Source organism: Pleurodeles waltl, chromosome 1_1 (assembly GCF_031143425.1).
Source record: "Pleurodeles waltl isolate 20211129_DDA chromosome 1_1, aPleWal1.hap1.20221129, whole genome shotgun sequence".
Classification (NCBI taxonomy): Eukaryota; Metazoa; Chordata; class Amphibia; order Caudata; family Salamandridae; genus Pleurodeles; species Pleurodeles waltl.
Genome location: NC_090436.1, coordinates 727,874,105 through 727,898,396, shown reverse-complemented (window position 1 = coordinate 727,898,396; position 24,292 = coordinate 727,874,105). Strand labels below are relative to the sequence as shown.

The 24,292-nt window shown below is 43.0% G+C and overlaps 1 protein-coding gene across 2 annotated transcripts in view; it reads right to left on the bottom strand.

The window, feature by feature from the left end:
• Window positions 1-1,057: 1,057 nt before the first annotated feature.
• Window positions 1,058-24,292, bottom strand: part of LYRM7 (LYR motif containing 7) — a 119,698-nt gene continuing 96,463 nt past the window's right edge. For both annotated transcript variants that reach the window (XM_069227310.1, XM_069227307.1), the window contains exons 4-5: window positions 14,714-14,795; window positions 1,058-2,563 (exon numbers count right to left, since the gene is read on the bottom strand). In XM_069227310.1, coding sequence (XP_069083411.1) covers window positions 2,493-2,563; window positions 14,714-14,795 — 153 coding nt within the window. In that variant the 3' untranslated portion in view covers window positions 1,058-2,492. The remainder of the gene's footprint in view (window positions 2,564-14,713; window positions 14,796-24,292) is intronic.

Below are 24,292 nucleotides of genomic sequence, written 5' to 3'. Positions count from 1 at the left end.
ACCCAGCTGGCGTTCCACCTCGTTTCATCCGAGTCGGCTCCACTCTCCGGAGACGCCGGCCCCACCGTCCTCTCTCCTCCAGCGCACGCACCAGAGGCCGGTTCAGGATCCGGCCCCGCCAGCCCAGACTGCCCGAAAGGCCCGAGCTGCGGGAGCCCCCGCGCACCAACAGTGAAAGAGGCCGCGGTCCGATACGACCACCGCTCTGGCCTCGAAGGGGAGAGCACTGTACTCCCCCCTATCCCCAGGCGCCACAGCCACTAGCAACTCTGCACCTCCGGGGCTCACCGGCAAGACAGAGGAGGCCCAGCGAGGCGCGCCCCCAGTAGTCGCAGGCCGCGCCCAAACAGAGGCCCGTCTCCCGAGGGTCGGGCAGTCAGCGGCAGCCGGCCCCAGCAAACTTCAGCCGCAAGCGTCCCCAGCAGCTCACCGGTCTCCAAGGGGTCTCAGGGCTAAGTTTTAAATCGTATGCGCCACTCCAAACAGGATAAATGTACAAAATAGGCCCAATGCCCAGCAGAGCCTCACAGCGTGGCAGGCATCTTGCTGGCAGGCCTAGCCACGCCCCCCCATTATATATAACAGACAATTTAATATATTGGAAGCAAAACCCAGAGCCTGTTTCTTCTCCAAATCTCTCACTATTCCCTATGTGGTTGGTTCTGACACTACTGGTTCGTTTAATTCAGAGCCAGCACATCCTTCGAGGTGAGTTCTGTGCTATACAAATACACACAACACAGCATGCATGCTTCTTTGCACTGCTACAAAAAACAAATCTAGGACTATGGAAAAACATAATCTAAATGTTTTAGACAGATTTTGTAACCTTGTTGTGACTGGTCTCACTGCCAAACACAACATTGTTCAATAACTAAATCTAATTTTAAGGCAATACGTTGGCATTTCCAATTTCAACCACTAGCTGATAGCTTGAGCATAGCACGCAAATTTAAAATTCGAGTGAAGCTAGGTCTAGCTATGTCTGAGACCACCAGATAACTATTATCCGCTGGTACAGTGTATACAGAATACACACAAAAAAGCAAACCACAAGCATTACTGAATGTGTTTATTATTAACTCTGAAATCCTGTTTGAAAAGCATTTCACATATCTGGTGTTTCATTGATACAGTATTAAATGAGTTAATTGTTCTAAGAGCAAAATTGTAAATCTGATCAAAACTAAATGATCTATAAGAGAGTTTTGGTTGAAATAAATACGAATTCTAAAAACCTCTGAGTTTGATAATCATTGACTGTCTGGTGTCACTGCATACTTTCATGAAATACATTGTAGGTAAAACACCAGTAGTACACTTCAATCATTAAAAACTAGAGAAAACCAATAAGAACTTTGCTTTTTATCAAATATGAACTTAGAGGAAAGCTGCTTTCTTTTTGGAACCAGGCGCTTCTCATATCAAAGATGCCAAAAGACATCAGGAACAAACAATAAAATAAAGGCAAAGCTGTTTACTGAACACACAAATTAATGTCCCCAACATCAAAAACCAACCCAGATTATTCTAGATTATTCTAGATTTAGCTTAATCTGAAATAATTATATTGTATTTGGCATCACCATGCTGCAGCCACGTCAACTGCTACAGCTGTGATTACTATAGTAAAAAAAAAAAATGCCCTGCCTTGCTCACCGCACACCTATCTGTTGATGCTCAAATAGCATTAATGTGGTAGGATTATTGTATGTAAATTTAGATTGCTATTACTGTAAATCACTACTGCAGAGGCCAGAATTCTTGCCTGTTACCCACCTCCCAACTTGCTGTTTACATTTTCACTAGAGGCAGAGGTCATTAATGATCCAGAAATCACTTATAAAAACTGTAACGATAAAACACCATAAACCTACTGATAATCTGCTGCTACCCAAACGAAACACAGATAAATCAAGTAAAAGAAAAACACTGGATACATAGGTCCACAAACTTTCATGAAGACCACAAACTAATTTTCATTTTGCTCCGTAAAAATAAACCGAATTCTCCCATTTATAAAAAGAGCACAATTGTCATCATATGTATGTGTCCAACGCAATCAATTAAAAAAAAAATTGTTTGGGTCCTAGATGTTACTAGTTTCCTATGAGATGTGTTTTTCTAATAAAGATTCACAAGATAGCTGCATGGTTGGGATATTGGCAAAATGAACTTTTCATCTTAGGGGACGTGCAGATACCATTTTCTAAACATGACGGGTTTAAGAAAACAAGCAAGAAAGCGAGGGTTTAACAATGTGACACGACACTCAATGGTATGGTAATCATTTTCAATGAGGTGGAGATGTAATCAACAATCCCAAACAGCTCTTTTTGTTCAGCGGCACAGCAGTACGGTCCACAAAGGAGAGTTTGCCTGTTTCTCCACTGCATACAAGGCGGCTGCATTGTGTGTACAACATCGCTCCGATCACACAAGTGCCCAGGAAATTAATAATTCCCACAGGAAAAAAACGAATGCCACAGAATTCATGGCTTTTGTGCTGGACCATCACAGTAAGGCACGTTGTCTAGGAGAACATCTGCCCTTGGCATCAATGCTGCAAAAACAATAAATAGAAAGAATCACAGTTTGCAAAAAAATAATGAAGCTTCATCCAACCTATCAATTTAATATTAAATTCACCACTATTATTTTTAAGTAAAACAGTGAACAACTGTCTGCATTCTTTGTCTCTGGTCGTGGCATTTCAAATGAGATTGGACAAACTATACTGAGGCGAGTTCAACTGTGGTGTTTCCTTTCCACAGCCAAAAACAAACCCCAAAATACAGGGCTGTCTGGCTATTCTAATGAGCAGTTAGAATAACAAAATGGATAATATTTCATATAGTTATATATCGCAGGAAGGAGGGCACAAAGGACCTTCAAAACATTTGTGAGGACCGCAAACAAGTTTGTGAGTGTTCAGTATATTTTTGAAGGGAAACACAGGAACCCTATTTGACAACAGGTTAGAGATTTTCACCAAAATACAATGCATTAAACAGGCTTACTGCCCATAGGGATAAATCCCCATTGCAGACAGATATGTCTCTAGGTCCGGATTCAAGTAGTCCCACCAGTCATGTTTTTCCCCAAGGTCCCACAAGTGCCCAAAAAATGATGAATCCATACTGAGGCGATTATCTACCAACTGACTCAAAGTGACTGATATGCAAAGTAAACGTTTGAACAAAAACATAAGCAACTTCGGAATTTCATCGTAGGGTCTTCTTAAAACACATTTTAAGGGACGTATCCAAGATGGCGTCCAGATGGGAGTAAAATCTCGGAGCTCCGCCGTCGGACCGACACTAGTGGCGAAGACTGGGCCTCTCCAGCACTGAGGGCGGGAGGAAGGGCGTCCAGTGCATCACTGGCAGATGGGGGAGTGTGAGTACATTGGAAGAAGCGCCTCAGGCCCCTGCTTCTATGTTTCCGAAAGAGCACTCCGCGGCACACCTGACTTCAAAATGACTGCAGGCTTTGACGGATACGGTGCGCTCTCCTCTCCATAACCACAGCCCTGCCCCACAGAGCCCCGGTCCCCATATAGCAGGCAGGTCTGGTCCCTGGAGACGGGGCATTTGGGGGTCAACAGGCGCGGGCCCTGTGTGATGGTGGGTGCCGTGCACCGAAGTCTGCGCTGGGGGCCACTGGTGAGACCTAGTAGTGCTAAATAATGGGGCCGCGACCAAAGGAAGCTACCCTCAGAGGACACCGTGAACAGTCATGCTTATAGAGCGCAGCAGCACCTGGATGGTCTGCAGTGCCGGTTGGACTCTGTGAAGTCCCACATCTTTGGCTGGCAGAGATGTTGCTGTGGCCCAGGTATGTGGAGGACAGCTGAGCCTAGGGGATGAGGCAGATAACACTAAATGGTGAGTCCTGCATGCCTGTGAGTTAAACGGACTGACGTAGCTGCGACCAATAACCTAGGCGAACCGGTCCTCTTGAAGTGACCTGCTAGAAGGCTAAATAAACACTTAAGAGGTAGCTGGGGTGATGCAACAACTCCGGGACGCTAGTGGTGGACCGTCGATCGATGACTGCAGGCTTCTGGAGGCAGGCACGAACCTACTACAGGAAGGAACACGGTGGGCCCCCGCTCCCATAAGAAAGATGCCACAATCAGATCTACTCACGAAGACACTGGGGAAAAAAGCAGACCAACATAAGGTCACCCAGCCGGCGCACCCAGGTACAGCAGGCAACGACAGGGGAACACCAGACAGTGCCGAGCCAGTTACACACACCTTCCTGGAGACCCTCTTTGGAGCTTTACACACAGATATCGCAACACTTAAACAGGACATTACAAAGGATATCAAGGGCCTCAGAAGGAAATGAATGAACTGGGAGACCAGGTGGCTGTCCTAGAACAAACCAGTGAAGCACAGGGAGAAGAATTGGATGCTCACCGCCGCAAAATACTGGATTTGCACAACAAAAATACGGAACAATGATATCAGGTGCAAGACCTTGAAAAACGATCTAGGAAGGCCAACATTAGAATTAAGGAAGTCCGGTTGCAAGCAGCCGGAAGGAATCTGGAGGACTATGTCCCCAGACTTTTTCACACATCGCACCGAAACATGCACTTAAGGAGATCATTGTGGACAGAACCCAGAGGGCTGGGAGACCTGCTACATCCCCTGAGCAACCCCAAGACATTTTAACTTGCCTTCACTACTATAGGCAAAAATAAATAATTATGGCAGCAGCACGGGAACGCAACCACATAGACTTTGATGGTAACAAGATCTGGTTGTACCCAGACCTCTCTCCGATAACTCTGCAGTGACGCTGTCAGCTACAACCTGCCACAGAATTTTTACAAAAGCAGAATGTACGTTACCGTTGGGGTCATCCTTTCTGCCTCACATTCGTCTTGGAGGCTGAGACGCACAGGGTGCGCACTTTGGAAGAGGTGCAGGCGGTGCTACCCTTCACCAATAAACAGAACGATGAAGTGCCACACCCACCGCAATCAACCCCTCAGGCTCGTTGGCACCCTTCAGACACCCAGCGAGGAAGAAGAAGGTGAAGATGGTTGGTCCGACTGAAAAAGAGTTGGAGTGAAAGGGCAGCCCTTCCCCGACAGCTGAATCCCTGGGATCAGGCCTCCGACCTGGATAATGACTGAGAGATAACTGCTTGCATATGAACATGCAACAGACTAACACTGGCATATCCTACTGCCCACCAGGCCCCACACAAAGATAGCCCAGAGCTGCCCGTCTCAAGTATTCAAGAAGGGCATATGCAGACAGCGGGGTCTCCTACCCCTTGGAGGGGACCCTTGTTTTGACCGAGATGCCTCGACATGGACCCCAACCTGTTGGTTTGAAGCAGTGCTGGGAAAGACGTTGTTGGTTCTACTCTATCCTTTGTTTGGCATTCTATATTATCTTTCCCTACTTTTTTTCTTACCCATGATGCACTGCAAGACCTAGTTGGTGTTTTATAGCTTACCATGGGAAGCTAATTGGCTAGTTCCAGGCAGCCCGGGGCCTAACTCACACATACATTCCCACACGATTCCATAATGATACACATTATTTGTTATAATATCTGGGGGCTCAATGCGCCCGCAAAACGTTTAGCATTTCTATTCTCGAGCCGGGACTCTGGATGTGATATCTGTCTGGTGCAGGAAACACATCTTGTGCAAGCAAATTGGAAGCGTTTAAGGTCCAAGTGGTTTGATAGACACTATTTCTCATCTGGCACAGGGAAAAAGGCTGGAGTAGCTATTCTTCTGGCCTCCCATTTCCCAGGAAAAGTAGTCCAGACACAGGCCGATATTTCTGGCAGGTTACTGTCACTCCGCATCACATTACATCTGCACACCTTTTCCCCTGCTACATTTTATGCACCTGATGAACATCAGGAGGCTTTTATCTTAGATGCCTTAGGTAGAGTGATTGCTACTGCAGATAAGGATGTATTAATTGGAGGGGACTTTAACTTAGTACCCGACACAAGACTGGACAGATCAACACAGCGGGTGAGACAGTCAGGGGAATTCTCCACACAGAGTTTGGGGAAATTAACTGATTATGGGCTAACAGATGTCTGGCGAAGTCACCACCCAACAGAGAGGGATTACACTTTCTATTTGGCAGCCCACCAGACATATGCGCAAATTGATCTCTATCTAGCCATACCACATCTTCTGCACTTCACTATCCAGATAGATATAGGTACGGCAGCACTCTCAGACTATACTCCCTTCCATATGACCATTTCTCTCCATGACCTAGCCTCTCAGCAACACACTTAGCACCTTAACCATCGACTCCTCACAAGTGAAACACATATTATAGAACTGTCAGGCACCATCACCAAATATATGGGACACAATGACCACCTGGACACGCCCACTGCAATGCTCTGGGATGCGTTGAAATCAGTCCTTTGTGGCCATTTGATTGCAATGGCGACTCATCTTAATAGAGAGATAAAAGAACTGCACGTGAGAAACTGGTAAATGGTCTGGAGGAGGAACAGAAACAGATAGGGTCTCGTAAGGTATGCCGACAATTAAACATAGCATGTAAACAACTATGCGCGCTAGATATGGAGAGAGCAATGTATGCTTTAGTCTGCACTAAGCAAATGTTTTATGTGGGGAGCAATAAAGCCGGACGCCTCGTGGCGCACCGCCTACAGGCCCAAGCAGCCCGACAGTGGGTAGAGGCACTAGAGGTAACACAAAGGGAGCATCTTGACCAAGATGAGCAAATCACCCAAGCCTTTGAGCAATTCTATGCCTGGCTTTATGTCCCTGATTCCTTAATAAAGGGGACTATATATCCTATTAAGAACACCTACCACTAGAAAGTCTGCCTACCTCAGACGATTCGCGTTTGGATCAGGATATCAGGTTGAAGTATTTTTGGCGATCTCTCATTTATGACCCGGCAAGGCTCCCGGGCGGGATAGTTACTCCTCAAAATTTTAGAAAATATTTGCTAGCTAATTGGCCCCTGTCCTCACACGTCTGTATAATTCCTTTAGCGCCATGGGCTCCCTTACAGACTCCATGAAGCTCGCCACTATCACAGTACTCTCCAAACCGGGTAAGGATCCGTTACACTGCTCTTCCTATCGGCCAATCTCATTAATAAATGTGGATGACAAGATAGTCACCTCTATTCTGGTGAATCGACGGGCCCCTTATATGTAAGGCATTGTAGACCCAGATCAAGCCGGATTTATCCCTGAGTGTAATTGCAGCACAATACAAAACGCATATGCCACCTGCTAGATGAGACTCAGCGCTCTCGAATACCGGCACTGATGTTATCCATTGATGCTGAAAAGATGTTCGATCGGTTGCAGTGCTGCACAGAGTGGGAATAGGTGGGTGGTTCATTAGTTTGATACAGTGCAGTTAGAATAGCCCCAAAGCGGTAGTAAGGGTTAATAGACTAATGTCCTCCCCTTTTCAGGTGACTAGAAGCACTCAACAAGGATGCCCACTGTCTCAACTACTGTTTGCATTATACGTAGAACCCCTGGCAAAGCGAATTAAACGAAATCCGCTAATAACGGGCATTCACATGGGGGGGGGGATGAGAACATATGTTAGCACTATATGCAGATGATGTAATGGTGACCCTGACACATTCCCTCCAGGCCTTGCCTCCGCAGATGGAGGAATTGGAGATCTTTGGGAATGCCTCTGGGTTTAACGTAAACCTACAAAAATATCAGATACTAAACCTGACAGTCTTAGCGGCAAATCAGGTAATTCTACAACAACAACACTTCCCGTTCACCTGGGCTACACGGGGAGTGGGATATTTGGGACTCTGCATCCATTCCACTATGGTTCAAACCCCAGTCTCTAACTATGGCTCCTTGCTGTCAAGAACACATGCAGACCTACACACCTGGAAGGCCTATGCGCTCTCTTGGCTAGGCTGCACTGCAGCTGTAAAGGTGATCTTGTTGCCTAAAATTGATAATGTCATGCAGGATTTACCTCTGAACCCCCCCCCCCCCCTCCAAGTATTATCTAAGCTACAATTCCACATAGAGGAGTACATCTGGAGAGGGAAAATTGCACGCACAGCCAAGAAGCAGACCTACCTGCCTTTGGAGATAAAGAGTTTGGGGATCCCTCATCTTACTCATTATTGTCAGGCAGCCCAAATGCGATATTTAGTGGAGTGGAATAGACCTCTCACAGAAAAACATTGGTGCTTCGTAGATCAAACTGTTGCGTGCATACACATATGAAAGATACTGTGGCTCCCTGAGCCCCATAGGCCACCGGGAGTTTATATCCCTCTTATTTTAAGAGCAACAATGGGGGTTTGGGACAAAGTACAGACTAGTAAGAAGCTCTCTACTCCCATCTCCCCCCTCACTCCGATCATGGGTAATCCAGACTTTTCCCCTCACTTATCAGGGTTCCAGCTACTTGGCGTGGCAGCAGGCAAACTGTAAAAGGACTGGTGACCTGTTCGATAAATCTGGCCTTCTGACTTTCGCCAAAATCCAACAACACTATGGTGTCCCTGGAAATGCCCATTGGCAACATCTTGCTATAGCTCACTGGGATACTTAGCCCTCCATTAAGTCCCACGCGAGCCACCCCCTGTTCTCATTTGAAAAATGGCTACAAACTAGTCGTTCTGACAAACGTATCCTTCTGGACATAGATGCCTTTCTTAACAATAGGCAAACCTCATCGGTATCTTCAGCACAGCGCCGGTGGTATAGGGAATGCGAGCACTCCTTTACACCTAGGAAGTGGTCGGTTATCCTCGAGCGGGCTACCTCATCGGCCAGAAGTGCTGCGGGTGAAGAGACACTACTGAAGGTAGTGCATATTATTCGTACTACACTCCAGCAAGAGTGGCCCGATGGAAGAGGGATGGAGATGTGTGCTGCTGGCAGGGATGCACTCAACAGGTGACCCTGATACACGTCCTTTGGAGAGGACCACAGCTTCACCGCTACTGGCGGTGCAATATGCACAGATCACCCCAGTCCATGCCCAGAGTAGCCAATTTGGGGACTGGATTACACTCTTGAGCCCAAGTCAATTTAAGCACATGCGCTGATTCTGTATGCGCAAATTTCCTTTGTGAATGATCTCATTCTCAACATTTCCTTTTTCCCTATTTGTGAATATGTACATGTAGAAAATAGCTTTGCAAATCACGCACTAAACATAATCAGCCAATCATGGCTCACATTTGGCCTCTCACTAGGCTTGCATAAGTATTTTTTCCTTTTTATTTGAGGGCCCCTCTTTACATCAGAGTAACTACATAATTCCTGTTCAGCAGAGACCATTGTAAAACGTGGATTGCACAGTAACCTTGTGTAATTTGAATTTCTTTGGGCTGCCATCATGTTTTATCAAACAGTAAAACTGATGCATATGAAGCAGGGAAGGGGCAGGATGTGGAAGGATTACCAAAGGCGTACAGGATCTATCCCCTCCTGAGCACCATGATAATAGCCTCAGTCGACACAATATGTAAGCCACAATCAAAACGTTTTGGTCTCGAACTCAGGCTAATTTTAGTGTGAGGCCAGCACATTCCTCTCAACACAAACATGTATTGAATACGTGTGTTGAGGGTCATTTAAAGGTAAGCAGGGCAGTGAACATAAGGACATCGTCCATTACTCTTTCTTTGACAAAGCCACTGCAAAACCACTTATCTTTAAGGCAGGCTTGAATCACTCAGACAATGTGAGGTAAGCAGTAGTAATAGAACCTTCAGCTTCTAGCACCCTCAGTCTGGAGCATTTACTGGCATAAAAATTAGGATTCTACTGAAAATACATTTAAGTCAACTTCATTTAAAATAACCTCATTACTTACAGGTTATTTTTTAAATTCATAACTTCAGGCAAATATTTGTGAGAACGTGTTTTAAATTTCTAACAAAACATTCAAATCCAAACAAGGTATAATAAAAAGCACAAACGTATTCTGTACAATCCGGGAAGCTCATCTGTAATTCTAAACCGTGCTTTCCTAAAGTAACAATGTAACATGACCAACGTTGTGGAAGCAACTTTTTCTAAATGCATTACATCGCACACCAGGAATCTTATTGTCAACGTGCACTCTATATGGCTCTTAGGTATCACTGTTGTGAATATCTTCAAAATGTTTTCTGAGCTGGATTTAGTTTCATTGTAAACATCTAACTGACAACATTGATAACTTGTTAACAGATTAAAGGCTGCACTCTGGAACCCAGAATTACCTGGCTGCCGTTCGCCTTTTCAGGACATAAAATGTCAAATCAAACTTTAGGTTTAAACTGACATTGATCTGTAGCCACCTTCTTTATGCAGCTACCAGGTCACTGGTTCGGCTGCAAGAAAGAAGAAAACAAAGCTATCCAGTTTAAGTCATCGGACGGTCGTTAAGATTTGCCCCATTATTTATTTTTGACGAACTTGTAATTGTGTTTTAAAAAAGTATTTTGATGCCAAGTGAAAAGAAAAAGAGGGCAGAGCACCTCAAATCCTTTGCAAATCTTAATTGCTATATCAACTCGTACATATTCAATAACAGTAGCATATACATTTAGTTGGAGCCCAGATTGTGGTCCCCTCCTGAAATGCTCACTATAAAAGCGGAAGCCTATTACGCTGTAATGCACAAAGATTTGGTCAAAGCTGATTAAGCACGGCGGTGTACCAGAGTTTAATCACTACCTTGATGCGAGTGCGGTGGTCTCAACCAATTCAAGCTGACCATGGATATAATACAATCACAATAAGGGTAGTTATGGAGGTGCTGCTCTATGGAAAACGTTTAGTACACTATTAGCTAAGGGAAGAGAACTGCCGACTTCTGAGACTCGTACGTCCAATGATCTTTCTTCATGTTTTGGCTTTTTGAACTTTGGTTGAGAAGTGGTTCCTGTTTGGGATATAGTGTGCCCCAACTTCTGCATGTATTCTAGCACCCTGTTAGAGAATGTAGAGAATGATGAGTAGTGCTTTGAATTTGATCCCAGCTTCCACTGGGAGCCCATGGAGTGCTACTATTGCAGGATGACATGGTCTTGTTTTCTTAACTGACTCAGTTTTACTGTCGGGTTTTGTATCTGATATGCCTATCAATGAGCTCTGTAAGTGTGCCTCCACAGACTACGATGCAGTAGACTAGTCGTGCTGAGTAGTGATCCAGTTAAACCCATTCAACACTCTCTTTCCAAGAACGCTAACATTTTAAACAGTAAATGACAGTTGGGAGTTGGTTCTTGTTACAGCATCATTTAGTTGAAGTATGAAAGGCAGGTCTTAATTAAATGTGACTGTGAAGTCAAGGGAATTTGCATAGATGGATCTCAAATGAAACAGGCTCCATTTGCGTACAATATCAATTGTCTCAATACAGGAGCAACACTCCCAAAAAAGTTATTCGAAATCAAGGAATACAAAACAGTATCTGGCCACATACCTATGGTGTCAATTGTAAAGGGAAGCATAAGATTTTATTTCCAGTCCCCCCGGTATTTCACCTCTATTGGAGCCCAAGGTCTGCTGAAAAGGTCTCGGACATCATATGCTGCTTTAAGATGGCTTTTCCATGTGTAACTTTATGGGCATTCACCAATAATTTGCCTTCATAATTCATCCCTAGACATGCATGCTGATTTAGTTGTGTCAAGACACGAGGTAAGTATGTTTTTTACAGTGGGAATGGGAAGGGAAGACCCGCATAACTGATTGGGGTGGAGCAAGGAGAATAATGGTACATGTGGTGAAAAAAACACAATTAAGCACATGGTCACGCAACGGCATTCAATTTAAGAATGCGGAGATGTACACTTTTTATCATTTTACATGTGGAAATGTACATTAGAACACTCAATAAAATGTACGGTTTTCATAGATTCTACTCCTTAACTCTTTGAGAACTCCCAAAAAGTTATTAATAAAATCTCCAAATATAGGGGGTAATCTACAGAAGCATTTATACAACTTTTGCCTTAAACATTTTCATAATTGAGATGACAATCTAGACATTCCAGACATTTAGTGATATGCGTATTCTTGGCAAGAATATCAATAACAGATAATTTGTTGGGTTTCTCTATCATTGCATTTAGCATATCGCTGGGACTTTTAGGAGACAATATAATCTTGCAATCCAGGGAGTTTTTAATCAAAGTATGCAAACAAAGTAATGGGAGGGTCCTGTGGCTCGCATGAAAAGGAGTTAAAAAGGTATATAAATATTTCTAAAAAGAGGTTTACAAGCCCATTTCCCAGGTACTGGTGTAAACATGTGAGATGGAGGTTCAGCTTGTGTGAACAAGTTAAACACATTCCACATCAAAATAGGAAGTACACAGAGTAAGATAATGGGCTGTTAAGTGCTAATCAAGAAAGAAGCTCTATTACTGAATATGTATGTGAGGGATCCCAAACCGGTACATTAAATTTAGTTCAACACAGACATCATAAAGGACCATGCAATACTCACAACCGATTATGGTTGCTTCCAAAATAATAAAGCCCTCTATGGCCTTAATATAAGGCAGAGGATTTAATGATGTGGTAATTTCGCACTCAGAATTACAAATCATGGAGGCATTGTTAATTCTACTATATTTTAGATATCAATCCCTTGCATTTGGTGAGAATATCAAAACTAGACATATTCATATTCTGCATACTCTTAAGGAATAAACCACAGGATCAGAGAACTGGTTTGGTCTGAATGGCTAGTAGTATGACTGTGCCGAAAGTAACCATTGTTATAATCTGTGTTACACTTGCAAAAAGATGACATTACAGTATAGCTTCCCACAGACAGGCACCAAGCTGTGGTAAAGTATGTTAGGGTTAGAGTAGGGTCTCCATTTCAGATTGCATATTTTAGCTTGCCATATTTTTCTGATGGTGACTTTGTACACAGATTTACACTTATGCAATAATGTACTGAGAAGACACTGTACATGCAGCCTGTTCCTTTTAAGCGTTGCTGTCATACAGTCTGTACACTCTGTCCAAGGCTAGGCACACAAAATATTATGTCCTTTTAGCATGATTGTCTGTTGGAGACAGCTACTAAGTTACAGACAAATCATTGCATTAGCTCTGCACCTCTGACTGCAATATGAACAGTGCTTTTAATCTGTAAACTATCTCTGTGTTACATTTGGCAAAAGAGCACTTCTGCTGGGATTGTTCTGGAATGCGGTAAACTGTGAATAAGATGCAGCCCTGCTGACTCTGAACTACATTCTGCAAAGGACAATACTTGCAGTTCATATTTCCTGGTACATCTTACCCCGATATAGGGGGGAGGGGCTTAGGCTAACCCAATTGATCTGGCTGAGGGTACTCCAACTCTGATCTCGATAATGTAAAAAGTAACAGATAGAAGTGTGACACTACAGAAATATCATGGTTGAATTGTTTATCTTTTTTACATTCTTATAATATTGGTAACCATGCTCTGTTTCATCTGCCTACTAATCGCTGCTCATGCTTTTTATACAAGAATAGGATTGCTTCAATAAACGTTTGAAAATATATTTTCGTATTTTTCTTGTGTCTTATATTGGGCATGCAAAGTGATCATGAAAGAGTAGACCTGTTTCCATGACTTCCTTGAGAGTCAGAGTGGTCATGCTTGGCGTTGCCAATACCATCTGTTACTCTGTAAAATTTAGAGGTTCAGATGGGGCACTGTGAGATAGCTAGCAATTATGTCAACATTTCCTGATGGCACGGATGGACTGATATACTCTGAAATTTATACACAGTCCTACTTAATTCGTAGGAAACGTAAAACAAAGACAAATAATATACTAACAAGGCCATTATGAGCTAGGCCCTGATAAACGGGAAACAACTGGGTTTTGTGATGCCAACAGGGAATGGAGAGAGACATGGTAGAGGTGGTGTTTCCTCATCACTTGTAATCCCAATTAGGCCTGTAAATGCCGGTAGCAGCCAATTTGGAGTTACCAGGCCACTTGTAATTGGCTCTGTATATGCGGCTAACTAAATGAAGTCTAGAAATATTTTTTTTTAAGTAAAGAAAGTTTTGACTGACATTAAACAAGTGTACTGGTTAGCATGGCTATATTAGTGCCAGGGCATCTTCAACTGAAACAATCAGGGGGTTAGAATGTTAGTGTTGTTACTAAAATGCAAATTTTAAGTGGTATGAAGCACAACGGGCTTCAAAGACAGTAATACTGACAACCACAGACCAATTTGTAAGGACACTTTAAATGGAATCTATATTAAATGGTTTAGTATTCCTCTAATCATTAGTCAAATAAAGCATGCCAAAAATAACCGCCCTAATCAATGGTAGGCACCACTGAAAAAACTGATTCAATGGAGAAACTTGTTTATGTGGTTTTTCATCCTTGAACCAGACTATTCCCTGACGTGCACACCACGTTTGGGTACAAGTAGAAATCTTTGGAAGACTGTTGGCTTGCCTCAGTAAGGTGCCTCTGACCAAGTTCCAGTGAGAGCTTTGCTAATCCAGCTATTAAACTGTTTGACCATTCCTTCTCTCCAGCAAGCTAGATAGATCACCTGCACTCAGTCCCCACTTTACATTTCCAATGTCTTCCTCTTGACACAGTTATATTACACAAAACCTCTTTTTATCAAATGACCACTACAATTTTGAAATACTTTCTATCCCAACCCAGTAAAAAGAATTGATTTACAGTTTTCTTACCAATTCGATTGGGATCCGTATGAACTCCTTGGATGACAGAAGTGCGCAGAAAAATTTCAACATCTGTGCCTATTTTAATTTGCTGTCAGGAAAAAGAAACCAACTTGAAACCAAGACCAACACTGAAATGCATTCTATGTTTACTTTGTATCTAATAATTCACATTGTTTAATTCCTTTCACTAGTAGCAGCCCATCTTATAATGTAGAGAGCAAGGTAGTTGTATTCTTTCTTTAAGTTCTTTCTATTAGGGTTGACCTTACTATTTATCATAGCACATCCGTAGAAAAGACGAGATGAGACTAAGGTTGTACAGATACCTGAAAGGTGATCCATACATGGAAACAACATAAAATAGCCATTAAAGTAGAAGAAACTCCAAGACAGTATAAAAACTAATATATTCTGATTATAGTAACTTCTGTTTATTTTAATACCAAGGAGTGATACTGAAATGAATACTTGAAGCAAGTTTGCACACAACCTTATCATTCAGACACAAACATTTTCATGAAGTAACACCAGAAAATTAATTTTGTTATATACAGAGAACTGTTGTGATGTATTCATATTTTACACTTTGATGTGCATAATTTAAAACTTTGAATATTTCGGGCTTCATTATATAGGATTTGAGATTAGAGTGCATCTTGTGGGAGTCATTCTTTTGTTGTTTACAAGACAAACATATCAAGCGTTAAGGAGGAAATATAACTATATCTCAAAGAGCTTTCAAGGATTGTTTTATAGCAGTCTTAATGAAAGAACGCTTTGCCCTTGTGAATACACAATACATTTGAAATAGCTAAAGTTATGTAAATTAGAATACATTTATTTCCAAGTTCATCATTTATACCATAAGAAATAACACTCCATATACAAAATATATAATAAATAGTAGCATGAAAAGAGGACAGGGTGCTGGTCAGAGAACAATTACATCTCTCTTCTCCCCAGATGATGGGTTCAGGGTGATTCAGCAAACTGAGCGGCAAACCGACACACCAGAGTGGCTCAAATAACCATGTGGAATGACCTAGATACAGGTAAGACTGGCCTGTAGCTTTTTTTAAGTGGAAAGATGCTCCCAAGATACTGAAATAGAGTCATACTCCTAGTATTTTATGGGTGAATGGGGCTATGCTAAAAGAGCCTGTGTAAAGCCACTCAAAGATCCATTTTAGGAATTCTTGTCAGACGAACTATTATCAAAGAAAAGCAATGTTTGCCAAGAAAGTTGTCATCTATTCAACCAACTGGTGGCTTTTAAGTTCAAAACACTCACCATGACAACGTTAGTCTGTGTTAAAGTACATTTTGCCTTCCTTTCCAGTCAAAAGGGAAGAAGCAGCATTCTATGCTGAATACGCTTCTTCGTTAGAGTAAACTGGAGGTAGTTTATACTCCAGGGAAGTTTCATCAGGGACTCTATCAGGGATAAAGAAGTTTTAGGTTCAAATCATTTTTATTGGTATGTAACAATATACAGCAATCGCACTGTAAGACCCGCCCGGAAGGGGGCTGTATAGTGATAATTATATAGCTGTATTAACAGTAAGAACATAGGACAGGACGAAAAATAAACAAAGCATCTCTCTTCCCTCCCTCCCCCGGGAGCACATTTACCCATTAATACAGCAACAATGAGAGAAAACACTAGTGCTTAAACCCCTACAGGGCCCTGTTCACTGTATCACGGCTGGTGTGTCGAGGAGCCTCAGGACCCGGAGATATCCGGGGAAAGGCAATTCCCTTAATTCCGTAGAGAGAAGCTTCAGAAAGAGGCCCCAACACTCTTGGAAAAAGTCCACTTGGCTCGTCAATGTCAGATTAATCTTCTCCATGCCTAAGATGTGCTAAAGGCTGTGTATCCACTCTAAGTGCGTGAGAAGAGTATCATTACCCCAATGAGTGAGTATGTTTTGAGTGTTCGCACCGAATGCCAACCCTATTAGTCACCCCCTATGGGACTTCAGAGAGTAAGCAATGACATTAGGGAGGCCCAGCAATATATATGTTGGGAAGCAGGGGAGCTGGGAATCCAGGTGTGAGTCTATGTCCTGCAGCTCTGCTCCCCAGCAGCCTGTGAGCTTCAGACACTCCCACAGAATGTGTGTCGGGGTGCCTAATGCGCCACAACCCCTCGAACACCTGGGGTTGCGTGAAGGGTCCCCCTTGTGAATTTGTGCAGGTGTAAAATACCAGTAAGTAACAACTTATATATATAACAAATATGTTTTAGCGCATATATGACAAAAAGGTAAGGACACTAATACATATGAAGAATAACAAATCATAAGAGAAACAGCTGTATTAAAAACAGACAAACCAAACCGCAAGGGAAGATCAAAAAAATCTGGCGGCAGGGCAAGGGTAATGTGGACATGCACTGAAAAATGGAAAACAGGGATTTACTGAAAAGAAAAACACCAGTGCTATCACAAAAAATGTACATGATTGGTTGGCTGAAAGCCCACACATTTGTAGAATTTTCATAAAGTTTTTTTTTTTTAAATTGTCACTTTTTCCCCCAGTCTCTACTGTGAAGTCTAAGTGAAATTTCAGTAGTAAAGATCAAGTCGCTTAGATGTTCCCTTGGGTCTCAGAGCGTGGAAGTGCACCGAAATCGAGTTTCAAAGGATCTGGGGTTCCACCAAACGCTAAATCAGGCAAACTGAGGATGGCAAATTTCATAACAATAACTTCCATAAATGATTGATTGTGCTGGTGTCCAGTCCTTTGGTGATGGATATCAATGTCTGGGCAAATACCAAACATATCAATTCTAGATATGTTCAAATACACCCAATAAGTGATATTATTGCAGAACGGAAGAACTTGTTTGGTGCAGAGACTATTGTTTTTTTTTTTTAATTTGTGATATATTTGTGGAAAGATGTAATTACAATTTACAAACAGGAACCATTGCCAAACAGTATGTTTTCATATCCCTCCCCCTTGAAACTCTGACATTCAAGCAAAAGCAGTGTGGGAAGCAGTCCTTCTCCAGCACTGCAACAAGGATTTGGAAGTTTCTTCCCCAGCTCTATGCCTGATCCCATGTCTTGCAACCTTAAAATATAACTCAGAATTCTCTTTTCCAAAGACACTTTGGTTAATGACCGTCTCAACATCGCCCAATGTTAATTGCTTCTTCATGACTATATTGTTCTGGTGCATATTCTTTTTCCTGTTTGAATGTTTGTTCAACCCTAACTTCCACTCTCTTCTAAAGTGCTCAAATGCCTCTGTTTGCTATACCGAAAGGTGCAAAAACAATTTAAAAAAAAATAGGAGTTCTAGCCTCTATGTGTTGAACTCTTTTTCCTCACTTATAATCATTTGGTCACTATTGTGACTATATGTCTCTGTTTTCGAACCATAGGACTTTAAAGAGGGTGGGAAAACTGTTTATTCCGATCATACACACCATAAGGAATCTATCAAAACAGGCTGCTAAAGTCTAGAGGAATTTTGGGAAATGCCTCAAAGCAACATTTTCCACAAAGACTACTGCTGAGCCAATTAGAAGTAAGAGGGTTAAAATCTCACTTATAGATTCTCTAATACTTCCTCAGTGATAAAGGAGGAATCCTGGTTTATGTACAGGCTGAGCCCAGACGTGTACCTATACAGATCGGTTAACGTTAGGGTAGTACTGTGGAGTGTGAACATTCCTCTTGGGGATTTTCATGTGCTAATGTGCTATTGGCTGAAAAGAAATATCTGTGTTTTAAAAATGATGCATCTCAAAATAGAGTTCTCGTCCGCTTCTCTAGCACAATGCCATGGTAAGGTAGGCCCAGATATTTTATATCTCTCCAGATTATAGAGATGCCGTAAATGCATACGTGCACACAGGGGTTCTGGCCTCAAAAACACATTAAAATGCCCCTCCTCAATACTGCAACTAGTTCTAAGTAGATCTCACTTTTGTCATGTTTTCAAAACAATCACAATGTAATGATTTGCACAACTGTACAATTTTGATTCTCTGTCTCATAATTAATCAATCAGGGAGACATGTCAGCATGTTTGAATTATCTTTGGATGTTGGTGATCTGTACACAGGTGTGTGTAAATGTTCTAAAGTGTTCTGAACCTCCGTTTACAGGTACTTTGTACATACTGGAGCCGGCATACATATTGAATCTTTGAGAAGGTTATGTGAGAATTTTAATCCATATGCAAGTACAGATCTGGACGTACAGCTTTCTTGAAATGATCTATAAATAAGTGTATGTCTGGGTACGTTTCATCTATAGACATAATGTTTATATGTGATGGAAGCTTTCAGTTTCGTTGAATGCATGTGGAGATGTGAGCATGTGTTTCTCGTAGATGAATGCAGTCCAATTCCGTCAAATGCATATTTTTGGGAGGACAGACAGACGTTTGAGTAAGTTAACGCATGTATAGGATGGAACTAAATCAACACACATAACCCTACTGGTTCAGTAGCATGCATGCATGTGCACACGCACTATGTGAAGGAGTTAGCAATAATGACACAATACTTAAGGTTCAGTGAGTAAAAAATAGCTGTATTGGTTTAGGAACAATTTTGGTGCTGCTTAAGGAATCGGGACAAAATTCTGCAGACTTGAGCTAGCCAGCTCAGATTCTTTGTTGCAGATTCCATGCTTTTCAGTACAGAGAGGGAAATTTAGAGAAGTCTAAACGCATTTCCAATTTTTACAACAAAGTGGGCATGCTAGCAGAAATTTGCTAGGAACAGATTAATTTTGTGGTTTGGTGAAAACACATTCATAAGTTTGAGACGTGAATTACAAAATTATGTTGAGTGGGTTTCAAAAGGTTCTCAATTTCTGTATGTTGACTTTTTATCCACAAAACCAGGTCCAAGGGGTATGGCAAAACAGAAACATTCGTAAAATAATTTGAATCTTATGGAACAAATAAGCATTTTTCTCCCGTTGGCTATGCAAATATCAAGGTCCTCTGCTCTGAAAGATCCGACTGATTGGCCACTCCCAAGGCCAATGTGTGACGGTGGTTGTAGGGGGCATGAAAGGGGAAGAGTTGTATTCACAGCAGGGTAGATACTGCCCACAAATAAAGCCAAAACATTGTACACCACATGATTTGCAAATCCAAATTTGGAACTGCACATCGCATGAACTGGCGCTGGCATGCATATCCCAGAAGCTATGAAGGGGATCGTCTTGGGTTTGCAGATCTTACCCGAGATCAGCAAACATCAAAAACAGAATGGAAAACGCTTAATCTCTAAATGGGTATTCAGAGCAAATAAGCGAGTCCGCGCTGTGTATATCTGAAGGCTGTACACGAGGTATGACTTAAGGCCATGCAGAGAAGGGTTGGTGCTTCCTGGGATGTGAGCCATACATCCATATAACACTGCATGCGGCAAAAGGCCCCAGCAGCAGGTCCCTGGTGCATAGACAATGAGAGCATAGCATGACTGAAGGTCACGCTTAGTACCCAGAATCCGCTATGCATGGCTGAAGGCTGAATGCTACAGCATAAACCGGAATATGTACTTTAACCAATATCAGCGGCCTTCAAGAAGTCTGGTTTTGTTGAGTGTTTATTGCTGTTTTCATTCTGTCTTGACACTTCTAGAAAACTAACACGAGCACTAGCAATTTTAAACCTAAAACTTCAGGAAATTCAAAATTCTTGAAGAGAGTGGGAAAAATAAGACTTCATGTAGGTTTTCAAATGTTGATCCAGGGGTACAGGCTGCAGTTTGCTACTTGCTTGACCTGAACTTTTTGTAGCATTTCCTAAGTAATGAGCAAGAATTTGGACCTGGTATATTTTTTTTGTCTGAGAGATCTGCATTAGATATCTGAGTTTGTAAAAAGGATTAAACATTTTGTGCATTTTGCCCATACATATCAGTGTTATGTTATTGTATGCAGATTTCTAGAGCGCACTATCATCCAGGAGAGTAATTTGGCACTGAGCAGGTGTGAGTCTAACCAAGGCTAGAGGCCAAGGAACCTGCTCGAAAAGCCAGGACTTTAGCTTCCTGTGGGATTCAGGAAGTGAGAAGGAGGCTCTTATGTGTAGTGGAAGTTTGTTCCATGATTTAGCAACAATGTAGGAAAAAGCATGACCAATGGATCTGGTTTTCCTTATGTGTGAGATATGTGAAAGTAGGAGTCAGAATGATAAGAGGTGTCAGGAAAGTTTGTGAAAGTAGATGCAGTTATTTAGATGTGCTGATCAGTGTTACGTAGTGTTTTGAAAGCATGGGTGAGCCGTTTGAATTGTGCAGGTTGGTGTATGGGAGGCCGCAGGGTGGCTTTAGAGCTGATGGCACCCAATGCGACAATCTGTTTTGCCTCCCACCACTCCCTCATGACCTCCTTTTCTTGGATTGCCTCACTACCACCCAGCAAAAGTGTCCCTCGTCTTTCAATAGCCCCTGGTATATAAATCCTCTGTGCTACTTAATGAGTCAAAACTGACACTAGACAAAAGTCCAAACTCTCTCTCTAGCAGAAACATTAATTACAAGAGTTGTCTTGACATTTTTATTGCTGCCTGAAAGCTGGACATAAGGAAATCTGCGGCAGGAGCTTTTAAATCATACGTTATTGCTAAACACAGCGCTCCCCTGAGGTCAGTGCCCCCCTTCAGGTCAGCACCCACTGCACATGCACCAGTTGCACCGTCCAAAAGCTGGTCCTGGGGAGGCAGTAGAGCGCCTTCAGGCGTCGTGTGATGGGAGTGTAGTGGGGAAGGTTGAGAGTGATTCTGGCTGCCAAGTTCTAAATGTTCTGTAGCCTTCTGGTGAGTCTTTTGTTGATTCCGGCATAGAGGATGTTTCAGTAGTCCAGCTTGCTTGTGATGAGGGTGTGCATGATAGTTTCCTGGGTGCTGATTGGGAGTATCTGAAAACCTTCCTAAGGATTTTTAAGGTATGGAAGCATGAGGTGGTGACTTGGGCGGTCATGTTGAATTTGCTTTCGATGACTGACCTAAGACTCTTAGCGTGGGTGGTGGGAGTGTGTGTAGGTCCAATCTCTTTTGGCCACCAGATAGAGATCCACAGTGAAGAGCTATTCCCGAAGGTCATGATGTCAGTCTTGTGGTTGTTCAGCTTCAATTGGTCTTCTTCCAGTGGGCGATTTCAATTATGCAGACAATGCACTTGATCAAGATACTGGGAGTCTTGTTTACGAGGGAGAGAATGAGTTGTGTGTCGTCAGCATAGGAGAGGATGTTGAAATTGCGCAAGGGGATGATGGTAGCTAGAGGAATCATATATGCTTTGAAAAGGGTCTGGATCAGGGGGGATCTTTGTGGAACTCTGCAGATGAGGTTGTGAGTGTCCAAGGTGCCAGGATGACTGACTGGGTCCTTCCAGTCAGGAAGGAGCAGATCCAATGAAGTGCCTGTCCTTGGATTCCGATGTTGTGAAGGCATTGGATGAGGATGTTGTAGAAGACTGTGCCAAATGCTGCTGAGGCCCAAGAGGATGATCTCTTCCGTGTTTTCTATGTCCACAGTCATGCTGATGTCATGTGTGGTTGCTATGAGGATAGTGTCCATGTGGGTGGGACTGAAACCAGATTGAGTGGTGTTGTGAAGTGGGTGGTCATTGAGGCATTTTGTGAGGTGCCTGGTTATGATTTTACCTAAGACCTTGGCAGGAATGGTAGCAAGGAGATCGGTCTGTAGTTCACGAGTACTGAAGTGTCCATGGAGTGTTTAATCTTCAATGGGAAAACAGATGCACATTTCTAAACCTCTGGAAAGAAGACGAGGAAGAGGTTGAGGCATTCATAAAGTATGGGAGCATGGCATTGATGGGTTGCAGTTCTCTGGGGTAGGCGTGGTGATAACAGGGGTCTGATGAGACCCGAGTGGATGGACTTCATGGTGGCGACGGTTTCTTCAGTGGTGATGTGAGGCCATGTAGTTAGCATTGGTTCTTTGCATAAGATCGAGAGGTGTTTGGTGCAGTCTATCAGGTCAGGTTGAAGTTGTTGTGAATGGCTGTGATTTTGTTGCTAAAGAATTGAGACAGATTGTTGCAGAGGTCCTGTAAAGTGGTGATCGAGTTGGAGGCGGCTGCTGGTGAGGTGAAATCTCTCACGATAGATAAGATTTCTGCAACTGTTGGAACTGCCACTGCAGTGAGTCTGGTGATCTAGATCATTTGGCGGTAGCATATTTGAACGTACTCCTGTCTGCACTGTCTTGGCGCATTCTTCATTTGCACTCTAGTTGTTTTCAGTATTGTTTTATCAGTCTGAGATCCTTTGTGTACCAACTGGCCTGGGGTCTAGATTTTGTAGAATTGATGTGTTTGAGGGGGCTAGGGAGTTGGCACTGGAGGTGATCCAATTGCTGAAACTCTTGATGGCTTTCGGGAGGCTGTTGCTGAGTATGGGTTGGTGGGTGTTGACAGCAGTGTTATAGTCCATGTTACTGATGCTGTTCCAGTTTTGGTGGGTTCGTCTGTCGGTGGTGCGTATGCTGGTCTGGGACCGGGATGCTGAACTTGATGTGGGTGTGGTCTGTCCAGGAGACTGGTGTGAGTTTGTCAAATCTAAGGATGTCGAAGGTGGTGAAAATAGGGACAAGGAGGTGTCGGTCTATGTGGGTAGGTCCCTTTATCGTTTGGTGCGGCCCGAGCTTCCAAAGTCTTCTATAAGTTATTTTCAATTGGGTAAAAACAGTCTTTTAGGTACATGTTGCGTGCATTACATGTTGTCGGTTTTGTTTGTGACTTGGTAGTCTGAAATCCAGACATACATAGAAAAATATGTTTCCCTGGGTAATGAAACACTTCTTTATAGTTCTTATGAAAACCCTGGACCCATTCGCCTAGTAGAACAGGGGCTGAAACATGTTGACTAACGAAGAGAGGGCATAAGATCATTACTTTCACAGACGCCCTAATAATGTTTTTAATCATACCAGAGACGCCACTAATAAAAGGGATAACTTAGGTGTTTTCTAGGTATTTTTTAGCATAGGACCTCAGCAGGAGAAATTATCCTAAGTGCTCCCTGGAATATAGTTCAGACCATCCTGGTTTTTAGTGACAAGGATGAGACCCGAGGATAAAGCATGACACCAATAGAGTGTGTGAGGGTCTTTCAAACAATACCAAGTGATGTCCTGGCTAAGAGCAGAGCTCCACTTCAAAGAAATAAAAACGCTCCTCTGGGGTTGGTCAATATTTGTAGGACACTTTAGGTTATATTTAAAAGGTTTGACCTTCAACAAGACCATGGGGGTCATTTTGACCTCAGCGGTCTTTTTTTTAAGACCGCCGAGGGACGGCCGTGCGGAAGACCGCCAGTGGTGGCGGTTTGCGGCTCGGCCTATTATGACCGTTGGCAGCTCTCTGTCCTTTTACGGACGGAGAGCCGCCAACAGCCATACTGGCAGGAGGCGGGGAAGTGGAGGTTGCTCCACCTCCACTGCCACGCCAACAGAACACCGCCCAGCGAATCACGTCCTGTGATTCGCCGTGGCGGTGTTCTGTTGGCGGTGTGGTGTCGGCGGAGCTGCCCCCATGGCTCCCGTCCCCTCCTGGAGGATCGTCGGACCAGGTAAGTCGATCGTCCG